At 39.6% G+C, this 16,090-nt stretch overlaps 1 protein-coding gene across 5 annotated transcripts in view; it reads right to left on the bottom strand.

Annotated features, from left to right (window-relative positions):
* ATRNL1 (attractin like 1) overlaps positions 1-16,090 on the bottom strand; it is a 685,371-nt gene that overhangs the window by 113,461 nt on the left and 555,820 nt on the right. For 3 of the 5 annotated variants that reach the window (XM_049854677.1, XM_049854678.1, XM_049854681.1), the window contains one exon: positions 14,078-14,192. In XM_049854677.1, coding sequence (XP_049710634.1) covers positions 14,078-14,192 — 115 coding nt within the window. Of the gene's footprint in view, positions 1-14,077; positions 14,193-16,090 lie in introns of those variants that run through there. The other 2 variants (XR_007513388.1, XR_007513389.1) reach the window with 1 other exon arrangement.

The raw sequence follows: 16,090 nt of genomic DNA, 5'->3' as shown, positions 1-16,090 counted from the left end.
CAAATCACCCCATTTATACATTTTATGTATCTATTAATACAGACAACAGCTTCCTTTCCATTTTACCAGTAAAGTTTTGAATACAAATGTAACTCTGGCTCTCCCCATTACAGCTCTACATTCAGAGCTAATTGCCTTGCAGAACACTTAAGGAGTCATTTTTCATTATGATGGTGAGCAAGGGAAAGGCAGATGGCACAGTCGTGTTATTGATTTGATGATCCTTGCCTGGATTGTGGAATAAATGGAACTGAATGGTATGGTCACTGCGTCCAGACTTTCAGGGACTTCAAGGTTCAGTTCAAATTGTGTCAGACAGCAGGTTCAGGAGATGAGAATCCACTTACTCCCCAAGGATTCTAAACGATGATCCGGGAACCACGCAGGGCTGCTCACACCACCTTCTTGGAGTCCTGCGGACCAATTTAAGTTTCCCAGCCCCTAAGGAAGAGGATGTGCTCTCCAGTTTTGCCAGGGCTTTAGTAGCGTGACAGCCCTGAATACACAGCCCACCAGTCAGGGATGTCTGCTCAACTTCCATGGACTAGGCTCACTTGCAAAGAACAAAGTGTGTGAAAGGAGATAAATCACTCACTTTCAGAGGGCCATTGACTCTTTTCCTTCAAAGAAAGATCGCTCTGGCTTTAAAGAGTTAATGTAACTAAAATCAACATTGACCTTTTTTAGAATTACTACAGCTGATGCTCGTTCTTCCCCTGGGTTTTTTTGTTAATAATGAAGACCTTCAAACTCGAAAATACCTTTGGTGGATACTATAGCACCATTTTTCAGTAAACAGTAAGCCTTGAGATTCAGTCATCAGTGAAGTATGGGATTTTTACCAAAACTTGAATATACTCCCACTGAATTTGCTATAAGGCCATTGGCCATTTGAACCCATCCCCAGAAAAAATGTTTATGGGAGAAGAAAGAATTCCCAGGGCCCCTGACCCACGTTTTCTTAGCTTTTTGCCAGTTTGCTGGCAAGGAGAAATATTTTTCCAAGCCACTTAATCTTCCTTCTTGGGCCTAGGGATTTCTCTTCTATCTGCCATTTCTGGCCCCTGTGGCAGAAGGTATGCAGTACTGCCTGCTCGTAGGAGGTGGGTTATTATTATTTTGTTCTGGTTTGATTTTGTAACGTGGCATAATAAACATGAGGGAGGGGTAAGGGCCCTCCCTGTATGAGCGATCCAGAGACCGAGGTTCTAGTCCCTGTTTAGCTACAAACGCACAAGTCTCTCCCCATTTCTGACTCTCCATGTTTCTCTTTGACAAAATCTGGACTAGAACTAGGCGATTTCTAGGGCCATGTCTGCAACTCCAAAAATTCTATAATTTCCTGACACTCAGGATTACTTACGCATCTTAATCCTTGTTAAATGCAGTAGGGTCAGCCTTTCGATAAGTTCTCTCAAACTATGTCAAGCAAGACTACTTCATGACCAATTAAAAGTAAACTTTCTGACTAATCAGCACTTTCATATAGACCATGGTGTTAGCCATCATAAGAAATACTGGGGGGCTGATTTGCCCTTTATATTTTACTCATACCCACACAACTCTTATTTTGTTTTTGTGTTGCCTCAAGGGCAGCTTGCTCATTCCAGGCAAATCTTGATTTTCCTTTGGCTTTGTAAGTTGATTTGTTGAGTTGCTTATGTTTTCCTGTTTTTCTCTTTGACCACAGTCATTATTTACCAGTCAATTCAAGAAATACCTGACAGGGGTGAGGGATGGGGGGGTGGGGAAGCGAAAAGTAAAATGTGCTGCTCACACTTTCAGTGCTGGTGGTCTCATCTTTCATGTCCAAAAATTCTGACTCTTTATGTGGATTTGTTTCTAATTGCTCCTATCCTAGAACTATTTGAGTTAGTTTTTAGGGTATTTCACTCACTTCCGCAGCATGTTTAATTAGCCATGCTCATTATTCCCCATCCTTATTTTCTTCCTTGTTTCCATTAGACATTAATCAATTTTTTTTTCAAATTAACAGTGGGACAAAGATTAATTTAAAAATCTCAACTGGGAGAACCATGACCATGTCACCTGACAGTGACACTGGTTGGTAAAAGAAGAAGCTTGTGTTATCCCAAAAGGCAAATGCTGGTAGCCTTTGGCAAAGGCACTACCTCCCACCAAAAAAAAAAAAAAGATTTGGAAAGAGCACTTCCACATAATACTTTTCTGGTTTTAAATTCTAGCTCCATCATGTGTCTACTATACGGCTGTAGGCAAGTTACTTAACCTTCATTAGTTCATTTTCCTCATCTGTGAAAGAAAAATGTTAAGATATACGTTGCAGGTATATACCCATCTGTCAGTTTGCCATACTGTCATAGCTTGTGTGTTGCTATGAAGCTGGAAGCTCTGCCACCGGTTTTTCAAATACCAGCAGGGTCACCCATGGTGGACCTTCAGTGAAGCTTCCAGACTACAACAGACTAGGAAAAAAGGCCTGGTGATCTACTTTTGAAAATCAGCCAGTGAAAATCCTATGGATCACAACAGAACATTGTCCAATATAGCACTGGAATATGAGCCCCCTAAGTTAGAAGGCACTTAAAACACACAATGGCCACAACAATGGACTCAAGCATATGAATGATTGTGAAGATGGCACAGGACGGGGCAACATTTCATTCAGTTGTACATGGGGTTGCCATGGGTTTGAGCCAATTCAGGTACTAACAATAACAGGGTTATGAGAATTCGAGGAATAAAACACTGAGCATAGAATAGATTCACAAGAAAAGGCATGTGTTAATGATAATAAGTAGAACAACAACAAATACTTTCAATTTTCCAGAAATATTTTGTGAGCTTATCTTTCCTGAATTTAATTATTATGTGGACATTTATTCCATAAATTTATTTTCCTGGTCATAAAGAACAGAACCTAGTTGTGCTCTTTCAAACTTAAATGAAATGGCTTAAAAAAATTATTATCCAAGGAGGAAATAAAAGTTCAAATCATGAAAATAGAATAGCTTTATGATATGTTTAGTATATGCTACATTGGAAATATACTCTGTGCTTTATTGTCTTATGTCATCTTACACTAATATTCTGATTTTCATTGAATCTTAAACTAAACAACTAAGCTTTAATAGATATAGTCCACCAAAGGTATGATATTGGGCTTGATTTTAGTTCCCAATATATGTAGCTTGAATCCTACATGAATCATAAAAGCATAAAATTCAGTCTGTCAAAAATTATGGGCTCAAAGTGAAATTTTTACCTAGTAAAGCTTACATTTCTATAGTATATATCTTTTCTACATCTTTTTTGGTGAAGAAGTTCTATCATGTAAGGATAAGTAATTTTATTCATTAATTAAGTATTTATCAAGCAACTATTAAATACTAGGAACCTGTTAGCAGTGAGCGATTCAAAGATAAACAGATTCCTGACTTCAGAGAGATTACTACCTGAGAATAAAGGTAAGTACTCAAATGACTTTGATATATGTAAAAGCTAGTAAAGTAGTAAAGAAGGTAGTAAAGAAACGAATCAACAAATTCTATGGAATTTCAAGGAGAATGAAGTCCAGTCAGCGTGTGGGAAGTGACAAGGCTTCATGTAAGAAGTAGCATTTGAAATGGGCTTTGGAAACGGGCAGCTAAGAGGAAAGGGCATCACAGGTACAAAAACAACAAGTATGACACAGAGAACACACATACACTCATAGAATCATAAGAGGAACAGTAAATGTGGAATTACAGGCCCCGCAGCAATTCTAAGGCTACTCTATCTAGTCATCACCCTTACAGATGAGGAAACTGAGGATCTAAGAGGTTAAAATAATTACCCTGGGGCCCCTGGTGCAGGTAGGCGTAGGCAAGGCCTCTGTGGGTGCTAAACCTGGAAGGGAGGTTGAGGAGAGGTCAGGGAAGGCCTTACATCCCAGAGTAAATGTCTGGACTTATTTAATTAGGCAGTGAAAACGCAGCGAAAGCTTACAAGGAAGGGAGTGATAGGATTTGAGTTATGCCTTCCTATGCCAGCAGCCAGCTTAGTTGAGAGGCAACCAGTGTCTGAACAAAAAAATGGAGGGAGTAAGAACGGAAAGAGGAGATGCCTACTCTCTGCTATGGGGTAAAATCTACAGGGCCTCCTGAATGCACAGGGAGAGAGAGAGGAAAAGAACAAAAGCTAACTCCAAGATTTCAAACCTAAACCACTCTGAAACAGACTCAACAAAAACAGTAAATTTGGGGGAAGAGCAAATCTGGAAAATATGTAATGGTGGAAGGGGAAAGGGAAGGGAGGCTGACTTTATATCTGTTGCTGTGTGCCTTCGAGGTGATTCCAACTCATAGCAAACTTACAGGACACAGCAGAGGTGCCCCATAGGGTTTCCAAAGCTGTAAACTTTATGGAAGCAGACTGCCACATCTTTCTCCCTCAGAGCTGCTGGGCGAGTTCAAACTGCCAACATTTCAGTTAGCAGCTGATTGCTTTACAACTGCACCGCTAGGATACTTTATTTTATACCTAGACAGTGGGAAATACAGGAAGAGACGCAGCAGGTGAGAGGTGTTGGCTGGAGATCCATAGTTGGGAGTTAGCTACAGAGGCGCTCCCCTAAGTGAGTGTGAGGGTATGATCCTACAGGGAGAGAGTGGAGAGAATGAAAGTCTAGCTAAGGGTCAAACCTTGGGGAATGCCTACTTCTTCTTAAGGGCAAAGGAAGTAGACAATGAACACAGGAGGTGTTCTACCTCCATTATCTCCAGGTCAATTCTGAGTAATGTATCTTAGATAAATCAAGGCACAAAATAGCAGAGGAGGAAGAACGTTTCCAAGGGTTCGGGAGGTGAGGTGAGGAATATTCAACAGTGGAACACTACAAAGACATCATTTTGTCTTTGTACAAGTGAGAACTGAGGAAAGGGGTTTTTTTTTTCCCCTCTTTTAAATCTTTTTTTAAATTTATTTATTGTGTTTTAAGTGAAAATTTACAAATCAAGTCAGTCTCTCATACAAAAACTTGTACACTCCTTGCTGTGTACTCCTAGCTGCTACACTCCTCCTCTCCACCCTGTATTCCCCGTGTCCATCCAACCTCCCGCCCCCCTCTGTCTTCTCATCTCCCCTCCGGACAGGAGCTGTCCACAGAGTGTCATGTGTCTACTTGAGCCAAGAAGCTCACTTCTCACCAGTATCATTTTCTGTCTTATAATTCAGTCTACTCCCTGTCTGAAGAGTTCGCTTAGGGAATGGTTCCAGTCTTGGGCTAACAAAGGGTCCAGGGACCATGACCTCTGGGGTCCCTCTAAGTCTGGTCTTTTTATGAGAATTTGAGATCTGCATCCCACTGTTCTCCTGCTCCGTTAGGGATTCTCTGTTGTGTTCAGGAAAGGGGATCTTAATGGCTATGTTTATCACTCTGTTACTTCTATAGAAAAATATTAAACTCAGCAAATGCAAACCAGTTTTATTTCACCTCTCTCAGAGAACTGCCTACTCTTTCTTCACAGTATTTAATACAATGTGTAATAAGGGTTCATTTGCACAATTATTTGTATCATGTTTCCATATAGGCTATAACCTCTGTGAGGGCAGGAAATGTACGAGCTAAAGTTCTTCTCCTCTGACTGCATGCCCCTTATTCCTAGTACACACATCCATTAGCAGATGTGTCATGGCTTGCATATATCCTCATTTTACCAAATATCTGGAATTAAATTACCAGGAAAGATAGATCTATCTTCCTGCTCCTTCAGCCCAAGGCTTAGCAGTACCTTCTAGGTCATTGCTCTTTGACTCTGGATTTAAAGCATTTTCAGGAATAAGGCTCTCTGTAGTATGTCTAGTCCCTATATCCAGAGAAGCACAGTGAGGGGGAGAGTCACAGAGCTGGGAATCCAGAGGGACCCAGGTTGGAGCTCTGGTTCCCTCACTCACTACCTGTGTTGGCCCTGGGAAAGCTATTTAACCTCTCTTGAGTTTCAGTTATTTTATCTGGAAAAGTGGGATAAGAGTAGATACTTCATAGACTCATTAAAAAGATTAAACCAATAGAAAAAGTATACATATAGGGAACCTATTAGAATACTCACAATTACTAGTTCTCTTTCTCCATTTTCATTTAATTAAAAACCAATGTTCTCTTTCTATCGCCATCACAAATAGGACAGGTGTCTAGGACACTGTGGGTAGACTTTCATTTTTAACATTATATAGTGTTTATAGATTGTTCAAAATAATCTGATCTTCCTGCTACAATTTTTAAGCCTAAACAAGAAAATTTTAAAACCTTACGTTATTAGTAGTCTTTTTGGTAATGTTAGACTCAATCGCACATGAGGCAAGATCACAACAAAATTGTGCTTTTAGTTGAAGCATGTAGCTTCTTTTCAGCAGTGGACACCTGAGTCACTGGGATTTTTAACCCAGTGAGGAAAGTTAATCTCCTTCTCATTGGGAAGAATCCACAAACTATGAAATCCATAACCCTCCATCACAAAGGGAGAGCGATCATTATCATTTTCAATTTATGCTTCTGAAGAGCTCTGTTTACTTTCCCAGGTTTTATCTTAATGTGAGTCTCCAGTGCTTTGGGACTCTGCTGTCCAGGGCGATTGGAGACACGCTTGGTTGTTTATAATGTCACGCAGCAGTGTTACTTAATATGCTCTGTTTTCATTGGGATGACAGTCTTTCAACCACTCTGAGATCAGAAGAGAAAGTGGCTACACAGCGAACATATGTCAACAGCATAAAACCCACGTATAGCCCAACAGAATCTGGTTGGCAGTAGTTACGAGCAGAAAATACAGGAATGAAACATCACAGTTTATGGGGTTGAAAAAAAAAAAATCCACTGCCGTCGAGTCTATTCTGACTCACAGGGACCCTACAGGAGAGAGTAGAACTGCCCCATATGGTTTCCAGGGAACCTCAACTCTAGGAATGCCAAAAAGTATATTTAATACTGTTTGCTTTTACTCTTCTGATCAGCTAGAGGAAGAATTGTTCACAAGTGCCTAAATTCATTACGTTAAAAAAAAAAAAAAAGTTGATGCATGAAGTAATCATAAGGATGAATCTGCACAGTTTTCTTTCTGACCTGTATAAGATGAGGGCTGTGGCAGGGACTTCGCACATTTCAGGGAGACACTAAAAGGGGTGTCTAATCATTATTGTTAACATTACTGAAATACTTGCTGGTGGAAAGGGAATAAAATAAAGTCCAAAGACAATGCCATATTTTAAACTTAAAAAGAAAAATCAATAGCTGCCACTGAAAAGAGATGGCCAAATTATCACCTGCATGTTACTGAATCACTCATATGTGAGTGCTGAAATTGAGTTTCCGTAAGAAAACCACCATGTTCATAGGATGTTAGTGCCTTCCCCATATCCCCAAATGCACCCTTCACTTAAAAGCTTTTATGCATAGCAATGAAGAGTGGATAATGAAAAGCATCACACAACATGTGGACCCTACATTTCACAAAAGGGCCTGATAAGATTTTAAAGTTCTGCAAAGTTTTTTTATATTTATTTTTCCCTGTACCAAAGCAGCCAGAAAATAGTATCATTTATATAAGCCATCCCTAGCAGGCAAGAGGACTTTTAATCTAATAATGAATGCTAATTTAATCACTGAACAGATATGTTAACATTTGGAGACAACATAGCCCAAGAACCAAGAGAAGACTCCCGGCACCCTGTCTGTCCCACAGTGGGAATGGGCTCAGGAGTCTGTCCACGAAGTCTCTCCTCCATCTCCTCCTCATCACCCCCAACTCTATAACAAAACTGGTGGAGGCTCTTCAGAACACAGGGCCTCTAGGAGAGCAATCTGGGACACATGAATGAATTTTAATCTAATCGCTCATTACAGCGTAGTTAACTTAGGCTCATAGATGGAAGTGGTTGCTCAGGTTACATTTCAGGTCGCCTATCATCATCATGGAAACTCTGGTGGTGTAGGGCAGTTCTACCCTGTCCTATAGGGTCGCTGTGAGTTGGAATTGACTCAACTTTTTTTTTATCATCATCATGGAAACTCTGGTGGTGTAGGGCAGTTCTACCCTGCCCTATAGGGTCGCTGTGAGTTGGAATCGACTCAACGACAGTGGGTTTTGGCTTTATCATCATCATTGGAAACCCTGGTGGCGTAGTGGTTAAGTGCTACGACTGCTAATCCAGAGGTCGGCAGTTCAAATCCGCCAGGTGCTCCTTGGAAACTCTATGGGGCAGTTCTACTCTGTCCTATAGGGTCACTATGAGTCAGAATTAACTCCACGGCAACACGTTTTTTGGTTTATCATCATCATCAAAAATCTTCAAGAACTACTTTCTATGTGTAGGGAATTGTGATAAGCACAAACATATACGTGGCCTTCCTACAAAGATGCAAGTCAAACTTCAGCAATGAGATACCTGATCTCAGCATTTCCCTCCAAACAGCAAGTATGTTTCCCAAATAATCATTAGAATGTATTTCCTCTCAAACTTTGGATGATACGATATCAAGTTTTAATAGGCTATGTACACACCAAATACCCCGAAGAAGAGTGAAGAAAAATAGACATTTAGTTTATATACAGGTGTCAGTATTTGCCTCATTCAGGGAAGAACAAGATGTAACATTAAAAATTTTCTCTGTGACGTAAAAGACCTATACAAAGAAAACTACAAGACGCTACTGCAAGAAACCAAAAGAGACCTACATAAGTGGAAAAACATACCTTGCTCATGGATAGGAAGACTTAACATTGTAAAAATGTCTATGCTACCAAAGGTGATCTATAGATACAATGCAATTCTGATCCAAATCCCAACGACATTTTTTAATGAGATGGAGAAACAAATCACCAACTTCATATGTAGGGAAAGAGGCCCCGGATAAGTAAAGCATTACTGAAAAAGAAGAACAAAGTGGCAGACCTCACTCTACCTGATTTTAGAACCTATTATACTGCCACAGTAGTCAAAACAGCCTGGTACTGGTACGACAGCAGATACATAGACGAATAGAACAGAATTGAGAATCCAGACATAAATTCATCTACGTATGAGCAGCTGATATTTGACAAAGGCCCAAAGTCAGTTAAATGGGGAAAAGACAGTCTATTTAACAAATAGTGCTGGCATAACTGGATATCTGTCTGCAAAAAAAATGAAAACAAGACCCATACCTCACACCATGCACAAAAACAAACTCAAAATGGATCACAGACCTAAATATAAAATCTAAAACAATAAAGATTATGGAAGAAAAAATTAGGGACAATGCTAGGAGCCTAAATACATGGCATAAACAGAATACAAAACATCACTAAAATGTACAAACACCAGAAGAGAAACTAGATAACTGGGTGCTCCTAAAAATCAAACACCTATGCTCATCCAAAGACTTCACCAAAAGAGTAGAAAGATTACCTATAGACTGGGAAAAAGTTTTTAGCTATGACATTTCCAATCAGCATCTGATCTCTAAAATCTACATGATACTGCAAAAACTCAACTACAAAAAGACAAATAACGCAATTAAAAACTGGCCAAAGGATATGAACAGGCACTTCACTAAAGAAGACATCCAGGTAGCTAACAGATCATTAGCCATCAGAGAAATGCAGATCAAAACTACAATGAGATTCCATCTCACTCCAACAAGGCTGGCATTAACCAAAAAAACACAAAATAATAAATGCTAGAGAGGTTGTGAAGAGACTGGAACACTTAGGCACTGCTGGAAATAGATTTGGTGTTACAAATAGAACTACCCTACAATCCAGCAATCCCAGTCCTTGGAATATATCCTAGAGAAATAAGAGCCTTTCCATGAACAGATACACACACCCATGTTCACTACAGCACTGTTTACAATAGCAAAAAGATGGACACAACCAAAGTGCCCATCAACGACTAAATGGATAAATAAATTATGGTATATTCACACAATGGAATACTATGCACCATAAAGAACAATGATGAACCTGTGAAACACTTCATAACATGGAGGAATCTGGAAGGCATTATGCTGAGTGAAATTAGTCAGTTGCAAGAGGACAAATATTGTATAAGACCACTATTATGAGAATTTGAGAAACAGTTTAAACACAAAAGAAAATATTCTTGGATGGTTAGGAGAGTGGGGAGGGATATTCACTAATTGGATAATAAAAAAATAATAGACAAGAACTATTTTAGGTGAAAGGAAAGACAACACACAATACAAGAGAAGTCAGCATAACTGGACTAAACCAAAAGCAAAGAAGTTTCCTGAATAAACTGAACGCTTTGAAGGCCAGTGTAGGAGGGGCGGGGGTTTGGGGACCATGGTTTTAGGGGACAACTAGGCCAACTGGCATAATAAAATCTATTAAGAAAACATTCTGCATCTCACTTTGAAGAGTGGCGTCTGGGGTCTTAAACACTAGCAAGAGGCCATCTAAGATGCATCAATTGGTCTCAACCCACCTCTATCAAAGGAGAATGAAGAACACCAAGGACACAAGTCGAATATGAGCCCAAGAGACAGAAAGGGCCACATAAACCAGAGACTACATTAGCCTGAGACCAGAAGAACTAGATGGTGCCTGGATACAACCAATGACTGCCCTGACAGAACACAACAGAGAACTCCTGAGGGAGCAGGAGAGCAATGGGATGCAGACCTCAAATTCTCGTAAAAAGACCAGACTTAATGGTCTGACTGAGACTAGAAGGACCCTGGAGGTCATGGTCCCCAGACCTTCTGTTAGCCCAAGACAGGAACCATTACCAAAGCCAACTCTTCATACAGGGATTGGACTGGACTATGGAATAGACAATGATACTGGTGAAGAGTGAGCTTCTTGGATCAAGTAGAGACATGAGACTATGTGGGCAGCTCCTTCCTGGATGGGAGATGAGAGGGCAGAGGGGGTCAGAAGCTGGCTGAATGGACACAAAAATAGAGAGTGGAAAGAAGGAGCGTGTTGTGTCATTAGGGGGACAGCAACTAGGAGTATATAGCAAAAAAAAAAGCAAGGTGTATGTAAATTTTTGTATGAGACTGACTTGATTTGTAAACTTTGACTTAAAGAACAATAAAAATTAAAAAAAAATTTTTTTCTCTGCAGATACTGCCTTTTTTTTTTTTTTAATAGTGAAGACAGGAGCTTTTTGTTTTATTGTTTCCCAACATTTTATTATGAAAAAATGTCAAACATACAGCAAAGTTTAAGTAATTTTATAAGAACACCACTACCTAGATTCTACCATTAACATTTTACTTAACTCATTTTATAATGTGTTTGTCCATCTATCTATTCCACTACCCATCTATCAATGTATCATGTTTTCGATGAATTTCAAAGTAGATTGCAGATCATAGATAACACTGTATTTTGAAGGAGTAGAATCAAAGAGTCTCCCTGCTCCTGTAAGTGTCACATTCCAGGTAATTTTTCCTGATAACCTGTAGCAGAGAGCTTATTTCTCTATGATCAACATCTCATGTCTTCACGAAGCCAAATATTTGAAGGGGAGCTGAAAATTTGGATGAGAACTGGAAGATAAAGCTTGAGATAATTCACCTTACTTTTTTTTTTACTGAGCTTGCAGATTGAACTGTGATTAATATCTTTGTGCATAATTTAGGATGAGCTTTGTAAAAAAAAAAAAGATTAACTTTTTTCTAGGTATACTTATACTTTTTTTTAACAAAGCTCTTTTGCTCTATACCCTAGCACCCCCAACCCCATTATTCCCTGAGTGTAGAAATACAGTGCTTTCTATGCCTCAATTCCCTCATTTATAAAGTGAGCCGGTCATGAAAATCAGATGTGATAAATAGGAAAACACTTTGTAAAAAGTAAAGCACTAGGTACATCTAAGATAGCATTATCATTAGTAATCATAATGCATCCGTAATGCAACACAGCTGAGGTAATGGTCCACCCAGCTTCTGCGTCTTTTAAATCAGTCAGAAAGGATTTCAAAGGTTAAAGGGACAGAATATTGGCAGTTGCCTTCACTCTGCCCATCAGTAAGTCATCTTGTCAAGGATCTAGAAGAACCTTGGTGTATATCACATAGACTTGTTTTCATTAGTGAAGTGTTTGTTTTGGAAATCATCCCAGCTTTAAAACAATACGTCCATTAGCTGGGCATAGCACCTGTAATTATCCATCTTATCTGACCAGTGCAAAACGATTCTATTACTGCATCCCATTTACGTTGGTGGTACAGGAAGAAGAGTGAGGTATGCTCTCCATGCCTGAGAAGGTACAGAGAATGTTCAATTCTTTGAATAAACACATAGAAAGGAACTCTGGGTAGAAATTGCTGCAACAAGATTATCCTCAGGCTCCATGAAGGTAATGGAGACCTTCTGACTCAAAATGGGGGAAAAAAGTCTCTTGAGTGAATTATCTTAAGTTTACAGATCAAGTCAGTCTCTCACACAAAAACTTACATACACCTTGCTACAAAAAACTTGCTACATACTCCCAATTTCTCTCCCCCCTCCACTCTCCCTTTTCGTGTCCACTCCTCCAGCTTCTAACCCCCTCTACCCTTTCATCTCCCCTCCAGACAGGAGATGCCAACATAGTCTCAAGTGTCCACCTGATCCAAGAAGCTCACTCCTCACCAGCATCTTTCTCCATCCCATTGTCCAGTCCAATCCCTGTCTAAAGAGTTGGCTTTGGGAATGGTTCATGTCCTGGGCCAACAGAAGGTCTGGGGACCATGACCTCCGGGGCCCTTCTAGTCTCAGTCAGACCATTAAGTCTGGTGTTTCTATGAGAATTTGGGGTCTGCATCCCACTGCTCTCCTGCTCCCTCAGGGGTTCTCTGTTGTGTTCCCTGTCATGGCAGTCATCGGTTGTACCCGGGCACCATCTAGTTCTTCTGGTCTCAGGCTGATATAGTTTCTGGTTTATGTGGCCCTTTCTGTCTCTTGGGCTCGTAATTCCCTTGTGTCCTTGGTGTTCTTCATTCTCTTTTGATCCAGGAGGTTGAGACCAATTGATGCATCTTAGATGGCCACTCACTAGTGTTTAAGACCCCAGATGCCACTCTCCAATGTGGGATGCAGAATGTTTTCTTAATAAAGTTTATTATGCCAATTGACTTAGATGTCCCCTGAACCATGGTCCCCAAACCCCCGACCCTGCTACGCTGGCCTTCGAAGCATTCGGTTTATTCAGGAAACTTCTTTGCTTTTGGTTTAGTCCAGTTGTCTAGCACTTTATTTTATGCTGAAGGGAAACTGAAGAGAAAAACAGATCTGAAATCACCCTTGCCCTCAGAAGCATTCCTTCCATTAAGATTTGGATAGAGGAAACAATCGGGAGATAGAAAAATGAGAAAATGTAAGTAGGAGTATATATGTAAAAAAAGATTCAAGTGCAAGGGCTTAAGTACAAGTTACACTCAGCATGGAGCATGTTTACACTGCAGACACTATCACAGTCATCAGAAGACTTCTAAGAGCATACATCGAGTTACTCCAAAATTCAAAACATGTGTTCAGTGTAGGACAGAGAGAATCAGAGGCAAAGGCTGGCCGTGCTCGTCTACAGGAAAGGTTTCCCCTGGTCTATGAACTCCACCATCTGGTCTGGGAGCAAGAACACATCTTGAATATATTGAGATTGCCACATCAACCTACCATCCTCTGATACCACTAACCATTCAAAACATGCCGGCAATTCCCTTAGCTTGGTTCCATAGTCACAAAGCCAACTTCTAATTATAATTTGGCTTCCCATGTGACATGCATACTGAAAGAAAAGAAGCTGGTCAGGGAGGCAAGAACTTGTTGGCCCTGCTGGTGAAATTTCTCATTGTAAATATAACCGTGAACTGGAGTGTGTGTATGTGAATGTACATATATGTGTATATCATTCTATGCTATATACACACAAATGCACATACGCACATTTGATGTGTTTATAAGAGAAACACTAGTAAGTTTGATTTTATGGCAATGCACATATCTAGATATTTAAGTACATGTTTGTATTCTAATAAAATTTTACCATGCTCTAAGTTTGAACCTTGTAAAAGTACTGCTCAGTCCGCAAGTTCTGCTTAACTGCTGATGGCCCCTCATTCAACGTACCTGACTGCCCAGGGGGCGGGGCGCCTGATGATGCCCGTGGGAGACACAGAAACACTGTCAGGACAGCAGCTCTATTCCCGGCGCATGGCTCCATGGCTATTGGTTTGGGCGCCCCCTGAAAAAGAAAACCCATTTTAAGTTTGCATAATTGACATGCCACTGTTAGTTTACTTTTCACCTTATCGATGCTCCAGTCAGCTAGACTGTACATTCCAAGTGACGGGGACACACCATATGTGCCATTTTCACACTGGCTCCTGGCACAGTAGAAAGATGCAGTAAGCCTACATTTGAATAAATGAATGCACTGGGCGATACTGGGTATGCAGTTTTTGAGCCACAAAGCTATGCAGCTTTGCATAAATAGTGAAATACATCTTTAATAATAACCCACCAACGCACTTCCATAAATAATATGTCTTTAGGAACAAAATGGAGTAAACGAATAAATGATCATGATAATAATAGTAATTAGTACCATTTAATAAGTACCTTTTTTTTTTACTACTAGTTAGGTGTCGTTCACAGTGCTTTACACATACTAAGTTATTTTTGGCTGGTTTTGGAGTCTATGTTGTTAACCTCCACACAATGCAGCTTATGTTATCAATGCAAACATACAAACATGCATGCACACACACACATACAAGCGCACACACATGCACGTACGTGCACACACGAACACACACAAGGCATTTGTGTTGAAAGGCAACATCACTTTTAAAATAGGGTGAATATCATGTTAGCCTTTGGAAGGTGATTTTGGCTGTATCACTCAAAGAACTACAGGTGAGAGAGAGTTGAACTATCAAAGCAACAACTCTGGGTAAGGGCAAACTTAACCAGAAGAAAAAATACTATGGCTTTAATTATGAGAACACATGAGTTGTTTAGCCTTTTTCACTGATGATATTTACACTTTTCAGAGGATAGACAGACATATGTAGCCATTCACCTAGAATATTTTAGAATATTGCAGTTTCCAGAAAGTTTAACGAGGCATTAAAGATAAAATATGTCCCCTTTCATGTAAAACTTAGACTGAAATTTCTGGTGACAACGGTTTTATGTGGTTATAAAAGATTTCTCCTTTATAGCAACATAAATCTCAGGTTTTAAAATTATCCTCCTACACACACCTTTTGGGAGTTTCCAATATAAAGGTGAAAGTAGTCACGTGGCAGAAGCACAGGGCATTAAAACGTTCCGAGAACATGCTGTGAGCCATGCTGCAATACTTGTATCAAGTCACATGACCTATGGGTTTACGTTTTAAAGCTTACATTTAATTTAACAGACTTATTTTTTTTGAATGTTAAGTCAAAATCAGCGTAAGTACATAGATATTCTACAATGATGTAAATATTCAGAGAATGGGCTTGTTGTATTCCTAGGCCAAAAGAAAAATACTATGAATATTTTGAACCATATTTCTAAGCTACTAAAATTTATTTTAATTTAATAAATGCAAAGTATATGTAAAGGTCAATTGGTTAAAACACACAAAGAGAAAATAAAACCAATTCAAGGTTTAAATGATGGTACTATATTAGAAATATCAAAATCCCTTTTACTACATCCAAGAAAGAATGAATTTATCATTTCTACCATCAGGTTTTTTCAAATTGTTTTGTTTTCAAGTTCTCAATGCAATAACTGGTACTGTTCAGAATATCCAAAATTGTCAATTAAAAAAACTGTCAAAATTAACCAAAACCAAAACCAAACCCAGTGCCGTCGAGTTGATTCCAACTCATAGTGACCCTATAGGACAGAGTAGAACAGCCCCATAGAGTTTCCAAGGAGTGCATGGTGGATTTGAACTGCTGACCCTTTGGTTTGCAGCCGCAGCACACTACTACGCCACCAAGGTTTCCAAAATTAGAACAGTATAATTTTATGATTACAAAAAAAAAAAATAACAGAAACAGCAGTTCTTGGTTTAGGGAACTTAAACAATCAACAATTTGGCAGTGTATCAGTTGATGGTGGTGTCAAGCTTATTGTCTGCTT

Source organism: Elephas maximus, chromosome 16 (genome assembly GCF_024166365.1).
Source record: "Elephas maximus indicus isolate mEleMax1 chromosome 16, mEleMax1 primary haplotype, whole genome shotgun sequence".
Classification (NCBI taxonomy): Eukaryota; Metazoa; Chordata; class Mammalia; order Proboscidea; family Elephantidae; genus Elephas; species Elephas maximus.
This window is presented reverse-complemented; position numbering and strand designations above follow the sequence as displayed.